Source organism: Triturus cristatus, chromosome 8, assembly GCF_964204655.1.
Source record: "Triturus cristatus chromosome 8, aTriCri1.1, whole genome shotgun sequence".
In the NCBI taxonomy this organism is placed as follows: domain Eukaryota; kingdom Metazoa; phylum Chordata; class Amphibia; order Caudata; family Salamandridae; genus Triturus; species Triturus cristatus.
The window spans coordinates 152,800,364-152,816,949 of NC_140591.1; the positions used below are offsets into that span (position 1 = coordinate 152,800,364).

The following is a 16,586-nucleotide window of genomic DNA, read 5'->3' on the forward strand; positions in this document are numbered from 1 at the left end:
GAGCCCCGGGCCCGGCAGTGCCGAGTCGCATGATCCCCCTGTGCCTCCCACTCACACCACACAGGGTTGTTGTCACAGGCGCACTCCGGGTCCCATTGACGTCTGAAATGATCTCCGCTGCCCAGAATCACTGTTCTCTACCTCCCATACTGTAAAGTCTAAAGCGCCTGCTTGTTTAAACACATCAAATCTTAGGGATGCCGGCCTTTTCCATCACAGTTTGCGATCGGGAGTTAACTCTTTGCCTATCACGTGATCGGCCACAGCTGTGGCGCCATTTTAAGAGCTCGCAGGGAAACGCTGCTTTCGTTTACTTTGCAGCATCGCCAAGAATTGAGAATTGAGTGGCGGCAGATTTGTTTGCATTCAGGTCAGTTGGATATTGATATCTTTTATTTTCCGTGTTTTGTACTTTCGATATCGTCCTTCAATTCATACGTGTTTCTTTTATTGGTAAGTGTTGAGCCATATTGGATTCATTACCAGGTATTTTTTGTTGGATTCCTATATCACGCATTTATGATGTTTTGGAGCAGAACTTTGCGGCAGTTTGCATACAGTTTGGAACTGGCCCTCTTATAGGCTGCCAGTAAGTATAACTTCCCATGTTTGTGCTCACGCTTTGACTTATGGTAGACGGTGTGCACATGTTGTACGTTTCGGTGTATCATATTGGCATGTTATATGGCTGCACATTAGTTCTCTGCAGCCTAACGTAGGAAGGTCTTGGCAGAAAATGAAATGTACATTTTTACTTCATCTGGCCTTTTTTCCCCCTGTCCTTATAATCTGCCCCTCTAAACGTCGCCCAACGCTAGAGACTTACTGTCCACCCCCTGGAGAAGGAGGAGGCTTCGTTGCACACTAGAATGGCGATGTTTTTGATGTTGTCACCATTCTAGTGTGCCAGGAAGCCTCCTCCTTTTACTCAAAGTGCACCGGGTGGGTTCCTTCACTCTTTATTTTCATGGGAGAGGGCAATATACTGAGAGTTAAACACACATAATGGAACCTTCTACTTTGTTCAATTACAGCTGTTCCAAGCTCTCTTCTTTGGCCGGTTCACTGTCAGGCTTGTACCAGTATTCTGAGGTGCTTGCTCACAGCTGGCCCACGCTATCACATTTCAACTATTGTTTACAACGGTTCCGCTGTAGCTGCGAGGATAGTTGTTGTTTGCGCGCCTCATTACCTCCAGAGAGGCTGGCGCTGCCAAAGGGCCACTAAAAGCCACTCACTGCTGCAACTTCAGCCTCAGAAAAGAAATAAATCTAAAATGTTGCACAAGTGACTGAGACAGTGTCAGTGAGCTGCTTTTAATGGCCTTTTGGCAGTGCCAGCCTCTCTGGAGGATGTGAAAGTCAAGATAATAGTCTGCTACTCGGGAGAGGGGGGGGTGTGTAAGACTATGTGTAGTGTACACATGTTTGGGCAATCCTTTCTGCAATGGTTCTTTGTGCGGGGCGACAACAAGGTAGAAAGCCAGCATACTGCCTAGTTCTTTCGACCCCTAGTACCAAACATCCTTTCCCCACACGCAATTCCTTCTTCTGGAAATTAAGCAGCAAGATGCAATGTATTTTGCAGTGCCGTGGCCGGCAAGCCACATTTATTGTACACGAGATGCAGCAGGTTTTCCCATGACAGTAAATTTCTGGCCTGTCTTTCATACTGCGGTGCATGTATTTATATACGTCCTTAATTTATGTCAGCTGCCTCTTTTCTGTATTTTCTTGGCGACAGGGACCCGTCTGATGCCCCACAGAAAGACAAAGTACGCCAGTTCCATATGTACATAGTAGAATAGGGACATCTTTTATGCTCTGTTACCAGCATTGTTTGCATTGCGCATAACTGCTGTGGTATTTTTTTATCTCCTGCACTCTAGATGTCTGGTTTGTAGTAATTATTGCGCTCGAGCAGTCTGTGGAAGGTGCAGGCAGTTTGTCAGGTCGAGAGCTCCACGAGGGCGCTAACAGACCACCAGGTGGCGCTATGTCTTGGAAAGCATTTTCTAATTCCAGTCTGCTAGGTGTGTGTGCCTGTTGGCTGTGTTTCTGCCCGAGTGAAATGTGAGATGAGTCGGGGGTCTACACAATGTAAGTATGAGCTAAATGGTTCAAAAATGGAGGTTCTAGTAATTGGAGGCAGGGATACGAGCTGGACCAAGGAGTGGTGGCCATCATGTCTGGGGCCGTTACCCACTCCTTGCAAAGCAGCTAAGAACCTGGGGATCTGGGTTGATCCCAGACTCTCCTATGACAACCATGTGCACAAAGTGGTAGGGAAATGCTTCGGGGTGATGAAGACCTTGAACCGTACCCTAGACCTCCTCCCTCTTGAAGCCAGGCGCACTATGACCCAAGCTTTAGTGACCTCGAGGATTGACTATGGTAATGTGCTTCTGCTCGGAACAACACAAAAAAACATCAGGAGACTTCAAGTACTCCAAAACACGGCAGCACGCCTAGTCCTTAGACTCCCAAAAAGATCAGCCTTTTAACCAGCCCTAGCCACCCTGCACTGGCTCCCCATAAAAAAGAGAGTCCTATTTAAAGCACTTCTAATGTGCTACAGGATCATCTCACACAAAGCTCCCCCCTACATGACTGATCTGGCTATCCCCTACGAGCCTAACAGAACTCTCCGCTCTGGGGTAACTGGATTGCTTAAAATTCCCCACGTCAAGAAAGCCAGAATGGGTGGTTGTTCTTTACGTGTAATGGCTGCCAAAGAATGGAACTCTCTCCCCATGAGTATCAGACTAGCGGATTCAGAGACCTTGTTCAGAAAACTTCTGAAAACCCATCTGTTTTCCCTTTAATTTCCCTCTCCTGGCCCTGACTTTTCTCCACAGCGCGGGGACACGCCGAGATGGCGTCACCATGCGCTTTACAAGCCCCTTTATTATTATTATTATTATTATGATGGGGGTTGACGCTGCCTGGTGGAGCTGACTCAGTCTGCACACTATCCGGAAGATTGATGATGGACTGTTAATAATTATATACGTGTCTCACGTATTGCAATGTGTCTCACTTATTGTAGTGTGTTAAGTTTTCTTACATCAGATGTGGACAATCCCAGTACCATTTGAGTAGTGTTTTCACTAGGATGGTTGCATGAAATTGAGTGGAACACGTGTATGTTTTCATATGAGGTGCTGTTCAAGAGCAGCCTTTTGCCATTTGCATGACTTTTGACCAATGTTTGCACAACAGTGTGGTGTTTGGGCTTTTGGCGCGTTCGGCTCTAAACCATACTGCTTACGTTTATTAAGGATATAAGCAATGGACATTGAAACGGTTCCCTTCAGGGCCCTGTAGTCATGTCCTTAACTATTCAGGTAAAACCACTCGCTGATTTCTGAATAGTGAGTGAGAGATTGTTAAGGTAACCATGTTGTTTCTGCTTACATTTCACATGCTTTACTTAATCTTGCATTCCCTATGAGTGTTTGCTTTTACTTTTTTTTTTTTAGGCACCATATTACTCTTATCAAGTGCATAATTTGAATTGAGCCACATCCAAGTGTTTATAGCGGGCACAATTAGGTTGTAGCTGAAGGCAGTGCGAGTTTCTCTCAGTGGGGCAGTATGGTGTTCAGTGGGGGAGAGGATGTGGCACTATGGCCAGGGCTGTCGAATTTGGAACTGGGGAACTGGGGAACTGGGTTCAGCCATCATGACCAGTCCACCAGACCACTCTACTGAGGGAGCATATTCCCATGCTAGACATTAGAAGGCCCCACTAGACCTTAGAAGGCTTGATGTCTTAGCACAAGCAGGTGTACCCTAGTGGTATCAATTGTGAGTTAACCTTGAAGGCCTGTCCACCACAATCCATACTGAAGTTCATCTCCAGTCTTGCGGGCAGGCCTATGAAGCAGCACACCCTAGAGCATGGGTACTCACAAACTTTCTCTCGGGGGCCAAATTTACAGTGTGGTTTGTGGCCGAGGGCCGCATCGGTGGGGGCGGGGTCAGAGGGGGAGGGGCGAGGCTAAAGTTAAAATAAATTGTGACCATGAGGTTGAACACAGGTCCCTGCAGCAGACGCCTTCGTCCAGTGAGCCACCAGACCCGGTATACACACACCTCTCAATCTCCCCGTCTCCCTCCCCCCTCCGTCTCTGTCTCCCTCCCCCCTCCATCTTCGTCTCCCTTCCGTCTCCCTCCCTGTCTCCCTCCCTGTCTCCCTCCCTGTCTCCCTCCCTGCCGATGCTGCTTAAAAGTTTACATTGTATAAATTACTGTTACTCGTTAAATATTATTGTTCCAATATAAAGAGTGGAAGCCAAGCTTTGCCACTTTAACATATTTGTGTCTATTTAATATTTTTTTAACCATGTTAACCAGTTGGTGTGGTTTTATTTATTTGTTAATGCCAAATTAAAGTTTACATTTTATACTTCACTTTTCTTTTGTACATTACGGACCTCATTTATGAGGCCCCTTGCGCTGCCGCAATGTCTCTTTTTGTGATGTTCCGTGGTGCAGGATTTTTATTTACGAGGCAGCACTAAGCCACTTTTTTTGGCTGAATGCTGCCTCGTAAATATGTTCCCCTTTAATGCAGTTTTCTGCGTGCAATGCGTGTTGCTGGGGGCATTCCCAGCAACATCCATGGCTTTTTGACACTGCCCCAGATTTACGAGAAATCGTTAATCTGAAGCAGCACCAAAAACTTACAGAGGTACAACGCGGAGAAATCTCTGTATTTCGCCTCATTTTCTTTTTTCTATGCATATTGCCTTCTGCAGCACACAGGGAAAGAGGAAAACGTCTCTTGTAATTGCCCGCAATGCAGGCACCAGTGCACCATGGTGCAACAGTGCTTGCATTGGCGCACAGCAGCTTATTGTGTGCCGGTGCATGGAGAAAGGACAGGAATGCGCCGTATCTGCTGATAGATACGGTACATTTGTGCCCTTTTCTTTTGTTGTAGGGAAGGGCAGCAGGAAGGCCTACTGTTCTGCCCTACAGCAAAACCTCATAAATGAGGCCCTAAATGCAAACTACTTTCTTCACTGATTTCAATTTTTTTCTTGTAATGCTCTACATTTATATGTTTTATTATTTATGTTTCAATTTAAAAATGTAACTTATTGTGTTAACTCCTTTTTCTCTATTGTAAATTTTGAAACACTTTATAAACCATATCTGTCTTTTTCAGTATATCTTTGCTTTCCACCCAAAACCTTGTCGTTAGGTTTGTATGTTTTACACCTCAATTTCTGTTATGTGGACTTTCTGTCAGTGTACATTTATAGTATATAAATGCTATATTTTGCAAAATAAACACAGTTTGCTGAAATATAATTTCTGTTTGTCTGGCTAATCTTAAAAAAATCAAGGATGAACTGCAATCCTGGGATGGATCTCTTTCGCCATCTAATTTTCAAAGTATTTGCAATGTACGGTCTTACCAATGGTGTGAGCCTTGATGACTTCATTAACCAATACAGTAAAGAGGAAGAGATGTGTTACAGGTAGAAAACGCTTAGAGGGCCTCTTCCCATTGGCTGTGTGTGCTTGGCTTGGGAGTCGTTTTGCAAGCAGACCAGTTAGAGGATTGAGCACATTTTTGATATGTTTGTAATGTTTTCTTCACACTTGTGCTTTAAAATGCTATATTTGGATCCCGTTTTTGCAAATATTTACAGTAAATATGTGGTGTAAAAACCACCATTTCAATACATTTTTTGCAAAATTTTCTTGCGGGGGGAATCCCCCCCGCACCCTTCTTTTTCAGTTCGGGCTCGCTCGCATCGCTCGCGCTTTGTGCAAGGGTACACATTTTTAAACCCACCACTTTCAAAATCCACCAGCCGCCCCTGGCCTGGGCCCTACCAACAGTTAACCATATCTTCCAAACACCTATCTTGTACTGAATCCCGGAGGCCTTCCTGACAGGCTGTCATATGTTCTGCTTCCTTGACCTTCTGTATTATGTTTTCTATGTTCTATTGTTTTGAAATATTCGCAGGCTTAGGCAAAAGTTACAAACGTGCTCATTTTCCCTGCTGCCATCCTGATGTGTAAGGGAATGTATTGTTATATGCTTTCTCTGCTTATTAGAGTTATCCATTCCCTGCTGTTCTCTTGGCTGTGACGAGATGGATGCCGTTGTGCACGTACAGTCAGATGATTTCACTGCTATGTTGATTTATGCAAAGGTTTTCAATAAAAAGAGTTCTTGTAAAAAAAAATTAGGAAGTGGCTGGGGAGGAAAGTGTATTAATGTTACTGAAATAGGAAATGTGAGAAATACACATTAGGCGGTCCAATGGCAATCAGAAGTTACAATCTCCAAATTTTGGTAACTGCCATCTTTCACCACAGGTGTCCTAGAATCTCTGTCCAGTGGACCCTGAAACTGGGAATCATGAACAACTTTTAGCCCTTGACTTTCAGGATAGCGGGAAGAGCAGTGCAAGGCTGGTTCAGGTAGTTGCTGTGGCCTAGGGACTCAGAACTTAGCAATGCAACAAATGACACTGAATAAATCAATGTATAGTCATCACTATTTATTTTTTTAAAAAAGGCCTGCTGGAGTGATTAACAGTAGTTTGGGGAAGAAATTCTATAGCAGGAGGACAGAAACAACAAACTTAGTGACAACGAGTGGCTGCTGCTGTTCGTGTCCTGAAGCATTTGGTGGCATATTAACAAGGCGGCGATATGAAATTATCGCCGCTTTTGCGTCTGTTTTCGGGCGAAAAGCGGTGATAATTTCATCGCCTTATCAGAAAAGACACGCTATCGCGTGTCTTGCTGACTTAGCGCCCGTTTGCAGCACGCCTCCGATCGCATCGCTAATGAGATGCAAAGGAGGCGTGCCTGACAAGACTCCCTTGGGAAAATATTGCGAAGGCAGCTTTGCGATATTAACAAGGGATGGTAGCGATTTTTAAAATCGCGTTAAGTATGCCTTAACGCAGGAATTTAACGTCTGTTAAATTCCTGACTAAGGCATACTTAACATGGGGGGTGGATTTTGTGGCTAAGACCACAGGCCCTATCTAGGATAGCGCCGTTTTCCACCATGGAAAACGGCGATATCCACACTATCCCTGGAATTTTTATCGCCTCGGCGATGCGCGTTGTTAATAACGCGCAAACCGGGCGATAAATTCCAGAGATAGCCGGCGATAAATATGCAAGCGCTAAGCGCGCTTTGCTATATTTATCCCCGGCCCTTGTTAATATGCCCCTTAGTGCTATAGACTCAATGCAAAATGCATCCTCTTTTACATTTTGAAAACAAGGATGTATTTTGTGCTAAGAAAATAGTGCTGAAGCTGAAGTATGCCCTTTACATAATTACGGGTAACTATGAGTAGTTTTGTTGTAATTGGGCATAATTACGCTGGAGGCAATTATGCCAGTTATGCTCACCCCTAAAATACACACTTCAGACAGTCTGTTAACAATTGGCCTCCTGGAGGACAAGGGAACTGCCTCTGGGAATGAAAAGGATGAAGTGGTGTCAACAGTGTCCACTTGGAAGGAATTAGTCATCTGTGATGGGGCGAGAAGACCAGAGGTCAAAATAAAGAGAGGCATTCCCAGCTCTTACTTTGGAAGTGTAGACTCCAGATGGGGATCTTAGGAACTGATACCATTAATTTCCTGAGTCATCCTAGACATTTTTTCTGTACTCCCAGCAGGAGGGAATGCAGTTTCAGCACAGGAAGAGGGTAGGAGCCTTATCTTGATGGTGTTGGGACTGAAAAGGGAGACCACGTTCTTGCACAGGGAGTAATGCTAGGCCATCTTAAATGCTGCACTCAGACACTTTTCAGTAAGTTGGAAGAGGAAGTGCAGAAATATGCCTTTCTTTCAAGGGGAAGTGGTCAGAATTGGTTCTAGGGAATTCTCCAATCACTGACCAGTGCACAGGTTGTGACTGACACATCAACACCACATCCTCAGAACATCCATGCATCTGCGAAGACACGTATGCAAGAAAGAAGACTCTGACTGACTGCTGAAGCAACAAGAATGAAGAACCTATGACTGGAGTACAAAGGCCTCTTATCAATGCTGCAGTGACACAAAAGGCAGAAGGACTGTCTGCTCTGAAGAAGAACCAGTTGACCAATTTAGGTCTGGACACTGAGAGTTCCCTACTCAAAATGAGAATGCAATAAGCGGGGTTAGTGCACCCCCTTAGGGCAGCCTCATGCTCTCTGCAGCCATCCCCCTATAGGGGTGCATTCACTTACTGCACCTACCTGCAGGGGAATCTCTGTGCCTTCTAAAATGAAGGCGGCTTGCTGCCTGAACAGAGAAACACAGAGTGACTTGCAAACAGCCACTCTGTATTTCGCTGAATGCACTGCCCTCAAAGCATCATGGGATCGTGGTCCGGGTAAGTGCATTCATCGCAATGGGCCACACTATCCCATTCTGTGCCAGGCACACCTTTTGAACGGTGCACCTTGGCACAAACAGGAAATGTGCACCCTATGTTTAAAGGAGCCTTGCCATTTAAAACCTTGTCCTTAGCGCCTTGCGGCTGTTGGAAAGACCAGGAGTGATCTCCCATCAGCTGGAACTTTGTGGGACTTCAACCTCAAAAGAACCAGGACAAGGTACTGGGGTTACCCCAGGGTAAGTACACCTTTGATAAGGCAAGACTTCTAGGTCTGCATTTATAGCCATGAAGTAAAAGGCTAGGAGTTCAGGGGGAAGGTATCAACCCTCAAGTGAGACACACAAGTGGTAAACAGACCTCAGCTGGTGTGAAACCTTGCTTTGCCCTGCTCTGAACGTTTGCCACCAAAACTGAAGGCTTCAGACAGAGCTCAATGAGGGACCTTCATCGGGTTCAGTATCCTGATTTGCTTCACTGGAATATTTTCAGAATAAAAAATAAAAAAATTTAAGTTTAAAAGTAAATACCTTGACAGATGTGACCCATTCACCACTTCATTCAAACACATTAGGCCTTATATCTCTCCTAGGTTCTGGTCCGGTCAACTGCAAACATTGACATTTCAATTGAACCATTGCGATTTCTTAGTGCTATTTACCTTAAAACTCTATGAAACTTTTCTTGATTTTCTAAATTAGTTTGAAAATGTTATTGTGTTGTTTTTAATGTTGATTGGTGCTGCTTCCCTTATCATAATGGTTTTTGTGAAAATTCTTGCTGCTTGTGTCTTTGCTACCAGGGATTGGGCAGTGATTTACTTAGAACCTTGTTGTGAACTAATCAGTGTGTTTTCATTAAAGTGGTAGGGGTACCCCTTTCCAAATTAATAATCCACTTTCTAAGAAGAACCTATTGTAAAGACAAGGTCTAGTGTTTCTGTAACATATAACTATCCGCTTTATTTCAAACTCATTTTTGGGCTTGTTGCCTTCCTTTCAACAGGGTGACAGCGGAGGGCCTCTCTCGTGTGATGGTGCTTCCTTTTGGTCATTGGCTGGAATTGTCAGCTGGGGCGAAGGCTGTGGTGATATTTTCAAACCTGGTGTTTACTCAAGTATGGCAGAGCTTGTGGACTGGGTACATCTCAAAATGGAGGCAAGTACTGTAAGAGAATAAATGGAGTCACGACCTACAAACTCTGTTGGCAGATAATTTATTTATTCATGCATTTATACATAAATGATACATATTGTACCTCTGAGTCGCAGACTGACTCAGCAATCTTTTAGAATACATTGAGGCCAGCGGCTGACTTCAGTGAACCTTACTGTGGCCGATTACTTTGTTGGTTGGAAAGCCTCTGACCGCTAGTTGGAAGCTTTACGACTGGGATCGGAGGTTTTTCGTCTGACACGGTCGGTTTGCGGTCCGACTGCCAAATTACAATGTTGGCGGTTGAAGCGTAAACTGGCTGGTCATTCCGACGTTGTTCCGACCAGCTCTCGGAGGCTTCCGGGCGGTCGGACCCTCACCGTAATCCCCTATGGACGGTGTTTCTGCCATCGGGATTACAATATTGATTTCTGACAGCCTCTCCGTGCCTGCCATTCTGACATAGAAAGGCTGTCAGAAAGTGACTTTGACCCACGGTTCTTGGCCAAGGGGGTACCTAGGATGCCCCCCTGTAAACCCTGCACCGTGTGGCAGGCACCCTGGGGTGCCTGCCACACAGTGCAGGGTTTTACACCCCCCATTTCTTTCTGGGGGCTGTTTTACAGCTGGTTTGCGTCTATAGCACAAGCTCCCAAAGAGAAATGGGAGAATGCGACCAAACAGTGTTCGGTCGCATTGGAATCAGGCAGTCGGAACCGCCGACCAGAGGTTGGTCAGTCCCATTTCCACCATGGTGTCGGTAGGAGGAAACTCTGACTGACATCGTAATAGACCCCTCTGTGTTATACTGATTTATTCTAGCCAAAACTTTCACATACTCCAGGACATTCTCTCACTCAGAACATTGCCCGAAACTGTCGTAAGGACATCATGCTATACATTATATGGTTTACATTTTCCTCAAACATCCTTCTTTATTCTAATTTAGGGATTTCTAAAGAGTGGGTCTAGCATGCAAGCTTGGATTCAGAAATCAAGCATATTTTGGTCCGCAGATGCATAATTCTCAATTTATAAAACAAATTAAAAATATGTGCATTGAAACTTTCAAATACTAATGAGGAAGCAAAGGATCAAGATAAACTAAATAATCATCCCATGGGGAAATCCTGTAAAAAACAATATGTTTGTGTTTCTCACCTCTCCATGCTTAACAAGCATAATGCAAACGTCTATAGACCCGAAAACAAAAGTTCTGTCCTTCCCTCCCCTTTGTACTTCCACATTGTGAGAATAAAGTGAGTAATTCAATACATCCGGCATTATATAGTTAATGTACTTTACTCCAGTACAAATCATAGATGATGCAGGCTAGATTTACTTTACGTAAATTAAGATTCATAGGCACATAATTCTTCTTCACATTGTCTGCCCCACTCACATTCCAATCACCCTCACACTTCATTTTTGAAGTTTTCATCCTTCCGCTATATTTACGCTCCATGTAAAATCAATTTGATCCAATATCCTCAAGCCAGGAGAGAGTGACACCAATTACTTAATATTCACCTTTCTTTTTGCCTTTTTAGCTGAACCTCTATCAATTTAATTTACCAATTAATTATGGGGTCCAAGGGGCTAGAGACAACAGCAGGGCCATTGCATCTTTACATGGTCTCACTCTGCCGGCCTTCAAAGAGAGAACTGAAAAATGCCTTTGTTCCTTCTCATGGCAATGGTTGATTAAGAAAAGAATAATACAATGAACCTAATTTTTTTTAAATACTGACTGGCACATTGGGGGTAATTCTTAGCATAAGGAAGGACAGCTGTGGCATTTGACATGGGGGGAGAGGGGGCAACCCTGACAAAATCCTGGCCCTGACATACAAGAGGTAATTTGTGACCCAAGGACCCCCCATGGTATATGGATGAGAATACTGGCAAAACTCTGCCCTGCAATATCGTGTATCATTTTTGCTTAAGGGAGAACCAGGACAAAATGCTGGCCCTGGCACAATTAAGGTAGTTTTTACATATAGTGGCACCTATAGCGCATTTTGAAAGGCTTCATTGGCTGGGCACACCATGAAAGGGCCTGAATATTTAATGCGTGCCCTTTCAGACCCAATAGCAATTTAGAAAATGTATCTGAAGATTGGCTTTAAAATGAAATAACTGACTCCATTTTTTGCAAACTTTTCTGAGCGGAATACCCCCAAACCTCTCTCGCTTCAATCGTTCACTACAAATCAGGGCAAGTATTACAGCACACAGTTTTCAAAGATAATGCCAGAAACCAATATAGATCAGATCTAAAATAGATATTCACTTGTATTGTGATGGTATAATAACCATTCAGTTATCATCTAACTTTACTAATGTCAGCTATTGTGATGTGACCAAGGCTATGGCCATGTGACATCATTTTATGGGAAGATTAATGGTTAAATGCCATATGATGTCACTTCCTGTGACTTTATTAAGGTCAAAGGGTGTGTGATGTCACTTCTGCTAACCCTGATATTTTGGTGAATCGAAGTCCATGATGCAAACCTATAAAAACATATATGCTGTCTTCAGTTTTGATTCCAGTGCACACGGCGGTGGCATGGCTCCAACTACCTAACCTTCCTAAAGAGGATTACAATCTGCCAAGACTGAGAAGATGCAGGGCCAGGTGCTGCTAGTTTGAACAAAAATTAGAAGAGCAAGGCAGGCGGTACTCATTCCCTGCAAAAGGATATTTGCTTTCAGATGAGAAATATCTGTTGTTTCAGGGCCATCATTCATCCTGAACACTGCACATTACACAGATGTCTGATTTAATATTTGCTGCTAATCATGCTGTCATTGAACATTATGAGGACACTCTCACTGCAAATTGGCACTGTCCCACACACTCTACACAGTGTTTGTTAACTATGATAAAGCATGTGGATACATGATGACACACCATACCTCATCAATGTCTACTGACACTGCACTTGCTTACATTGTTCTAATTGACATTGTACACTTCTGACACTGCACATTTTGAAACCAGATCCCCTGAGAATGAAGACCACAACGTTGCAATCATTGCCACTGCCCACTCTGCTAATGACGAAGCAGACACTGAAGATTGTGAAGCTAAACCCAGACAATTGTCAATGATTTCCATCCAGTGCAAATCTTGGCATTGCCCATTGACAAGTCAGACCACAATATGGCCTATGCTGACAGTAACTAACATTGTACTGCCCAGAATAATGCTGCCTATTGACATTGCAGACCTTGATATTGAGGGGACTGCTGTGAAACTACAGCTGGTGTTTTCCCTGACAGTCAGCTTCCAGAGGATAGGGAACATCCACTGGAGTCTGACCTGGAAAGAAGAGCTGTCTCCTTGTCCTGAAGCGCCTGGACCTGCTTGAGAAAATACTGTCAGAATGAGCCATCCCTGGGGGAGCTGCTGACTATCAGGATGAGCAAAAAGCAGCTGTGGGTCCATCCCCCAGAACAGACTCGAGTAGGAGCAACTAGGATGCTGCTGAACAAGAGCATTATCTCTCTTGCTTAAAATGGCATATGATGTGGTACTGTCCTAAAGTGTGCCCAGAGTGAACTGCGCCCCAGTGATTCCGTAGCAGCAGGATTATGGCACTGCTGAGGTGTGCCAGAGTGGACTGAGCTGCTGTGTACCTGAACATGGTCTTTGCTGTAGAACTGTTGTGAAGTGTGCCAGAAGTCGACTGAGTTTCTGTGATTTCAAAGCGGCAGGGCTGTGGATCAGGCGAAGTGTGCCCAAGCGGACTACGCTGCTGATATCATGAACATTGTGGTCCAGTGCAGACCAAGCCAACCTGCTGCCCGGGAAGTTCTTGAATTAATTTCAGCCACTGGAGATCGCTCAGGGCTGCATTCCTGTCCTTCCATTTTTGCCCACCATGCCACTCTAGACATAGATATGGCTTATGCAAATCAGTACTGACCCAGCTTCTCAAGGGAAAATTCCATCCCTAAATTCCAGGGAAGGCCCCCTCCAGAGTGGATGAGAAGCAACTCCAGACCAGATTCTGTCTATTTGGGCTTCATCCGTAGGTTGTAGCTTGAGTCCTATGGCACAGTGTCCTATGGGACATCTGGCCCCGCTTGACCGGGACAAATTCAAAGTTTCAGGCTGACTGAGATGGAGCCCTGCACGTATACCCCTCACGGTAGGCCTCGGTCAAGATTTTACCTTCTGACTTACAACATTTTCTGGAGCTTTTTCTGCTGGGGTCTCTCGATCCTCTTCACCAGTCTGGGTTCAGTGAGGGTTCACCGGCTTGTTTTCCAGGGAGCTCCTGGTCAAACTCTGTAAGTCAAGACGCAGGTCATTTCAGCAGGATGAACCAGCAGGCCAGTCGGGCTTGCAGTTGAAGGTGAGCTTTTTGGCTATCGGACCTTTTTTCCAAAGTTGCTTCAAACTTCTGGAACTTCTTCCTGAAGTTCCACTTGATGATCCAAAGTGTCTAAAACACACTCCAAGGGTCTGGATTCTCCAAGATGGCCCTTGAAAGGTTGGGACCACATTTCCCACAATGCACCTGGATGAAACCCTTACAAATCCACTAGACGCACTCCAGGCAGGGGATTCTTGGTGGTGATGGTCCAGGTGAGATCTGCTAACCTGAAGCTTGCAGGGAGTCCACTCTTTATTCCTCTTGAAGCAAGGTACATCCAAAGGGATGTAGTTCCAAATAATGCAGCAGGGGGGCAGTCAGAATGCAGGGCCTGATGGAGCAAATCAAGCTTCCAGATTGGCAAGCCTATTTCTTCTCTTAGTTTCAAGCAGCAGATCTGAGAGGCTCTGCACCTCTCACATATTTATCAGTGTTCTCAGATGTCAAGCAAAAGAGCACTCCTGTCCAAAGAGGTGCAGGGCAACACCCCAGAGCATGACCACTTTCTCCAAAATGTGGGATAATGTTCTTCCAGAAAGCACTATTCCTCCAAAATTCAGTATGGCTGAAATCCCAGCAGAGGAATAAGAACTAGTTAAACCAACGTCCGGTATGGCTCATTTCCATAGGTCTCCACCCCTTTCCATTTGCAAATTCCTGCGTTAAGCTTGCTATCTGGCTGGGTCAGAGGGCTGGGGGGTATATGGTCCTGGGATTCACTGCCTGTCCTATTCCTCCTTTGATGTTCATGATTTATCACTCTTCCCCCTGCTTTGGCATTTCTGTGTAGCAGATCTCTGTCAACCTAACATAACTAAGATGTACTGAAGCAACAAATCAAACACTTTCTAACAAGAAGGGTAGACATAGCTCTTAAAGGCCCTGAATCTGAGTAATAGACCTGAGTTGCAGGCGAGGGCTCATAAGATCAGGTGTAGCCAAAGGCAGAAGGGCTTTAATGCCATTAGAACATGCCATTCACTGAGGGTAGAGTATTCTAAATTAAAAATGGAAGAAACGAAACAGGAATATTGGAATGTTGGAGCAGAATCTTTGTATCAGCCATTACTGGCCCTGAGCAACTCCACTGTTTTCAAAGGAGCTGACAACATTTCAATGTTCTAGTATGTCAAAGTATTAGATATTGTCGCTATAGTATCTGCCACATAATATGCCTTTAACTGCATAACCTGTTTTGCATTTTGTTGCCATATAATTTACATTTTCTTGTTGCATAATTTAGCATTTCTTGTAGAATTAGGCCCTCCATTACTGCATATTTCCAGTTATCCTGTTTATGTTGATGATGTTATTAAATCACTTTGCCTCCCTCCAACTATTTCCCTGAATGTGCAGGTAATAGAGGGCGGGGTTCACTGCACTGGCTTCAAATCATATGTTTGGAAACTGAATGTTACAACATTTCTATACTCTTTCTATAAAAGTAACATTATGGCAGACAAAATATTATATATTTTAAAAAATTGACCTAGGGGAGAGGATGTGGCAAAACGGCTAGGGCGGTCAACTTCAAAGCCGGAGAACAGGTTTCGAGTCTCAATGTCCTGTGATTCTGGGCAAATCATTTAATCTCCCCCGTGCCTAACAAAAAATGAATGTGTCCGTCTGTAATTTCTTAAATTGAGGACAACCAAAAACACTAACTTTTTCATCGTTTTTATCACTCTAGTGGACGTATTTTGGATTATTTACAATGATGTGTATTTGAATGGCTCGTTTCAATTCTTTTTACATTTTTTAACAGGAAGACTTGCTGAGTGGCGGCTTAAACTCCTTCACTTTAAACTATGGCTTCCTGCCATTTACATACCTGGTCTTCACCCTCATCATTCAGTTCTACAGTTGAATCGTTCAAGGTTGGAGGATCTTCAGAAAGATGTGCTCTGATGCCAAAATGGAAAGCAGCGTTCAACATTTGAGTGATGGAACACAAAGTATTCTTTACATGACTTATTGCACGGGGTTAGTGCAAAAACGACATGAATTGATTCATTTTTTAAGAAGGTGGAATAAAAAAATAAACAATTTAGCATACTTTATTAATCAAATGATTGTAATGGACTATGTCCCATGAACAAACGTGAAATAGTTTGAGAAAAAGAATATTGGCCATCACGTTGAATTATAAAATAAGTTATATCATTTGCTTTCTGATGTCAAGTTGGGTATTAAATTCCAGTTAATGCACAACCCCTGTTTGCACAGTGATTGAAGTTTTGTAACCACTGTAATCGATGCCATTTTACGCATGTTTTTTTTCAGTAGGGCACACCTGCCATTTATGACAGCAGACAGTAGCATGGATATACAACAGTTCATCGCATGGTTCTGTCTATAGTAGTGGACTGTAGTTTGTCTACTGTATCTCAGACAAAAATCTCTCGAAGGGCCGGCTTTAGCCCTTGTCGCACCCAGTGCGACAATGTTTGTTGGCGCCCCTCCATCCATGGTGGAGAGCACCTCCACCATGGATTCCCCCACCACCACCTTTTAACAGTGCCCCTGAAGTCTCCATAATGACTCTCTTTTAGATGCATTTAATTCGTTATATAGCGTCACTCCTATCAGTGCACTTTGCATCACATACACATTACACATAGAAAAGATCAATCATGCGTGTGTAAATTAGCGTGGTAGGCAGTG

The 16,586-nt window shown here is 44.1% G+C and overlaps 1 protein-coding gene across 1 annotated transcript in view; it reads left to right on the top strand.

Annotated features, from left to right (window-relative positions):
• LOC146801723 (transmembrane protease serine 3-like) overlaps positions 1 to 16,131 on the top strand; it is a 95,382-nt gene extending 79,251 nt beyond the window's left edge. The window contains exons 5-6 of the mRNA XM_085624036.1: positions 9,385 to 9,537; positions 15,688 to 16,131. Coding sequence (XP_085480162.1) covers positions 9,385 to 9,537; positions 15,688 to 15,789 — 255 coding nt within the window. The 3' untranslated portion in view covers positions 15,790 to 16,131. The remainder of the gene's footprint in view (positions 1 to 9,384; positions 9,538 to 15,687) is intronic.
• Positions 16,132 to 16,586: the final 455 nt, after the last annotated feature.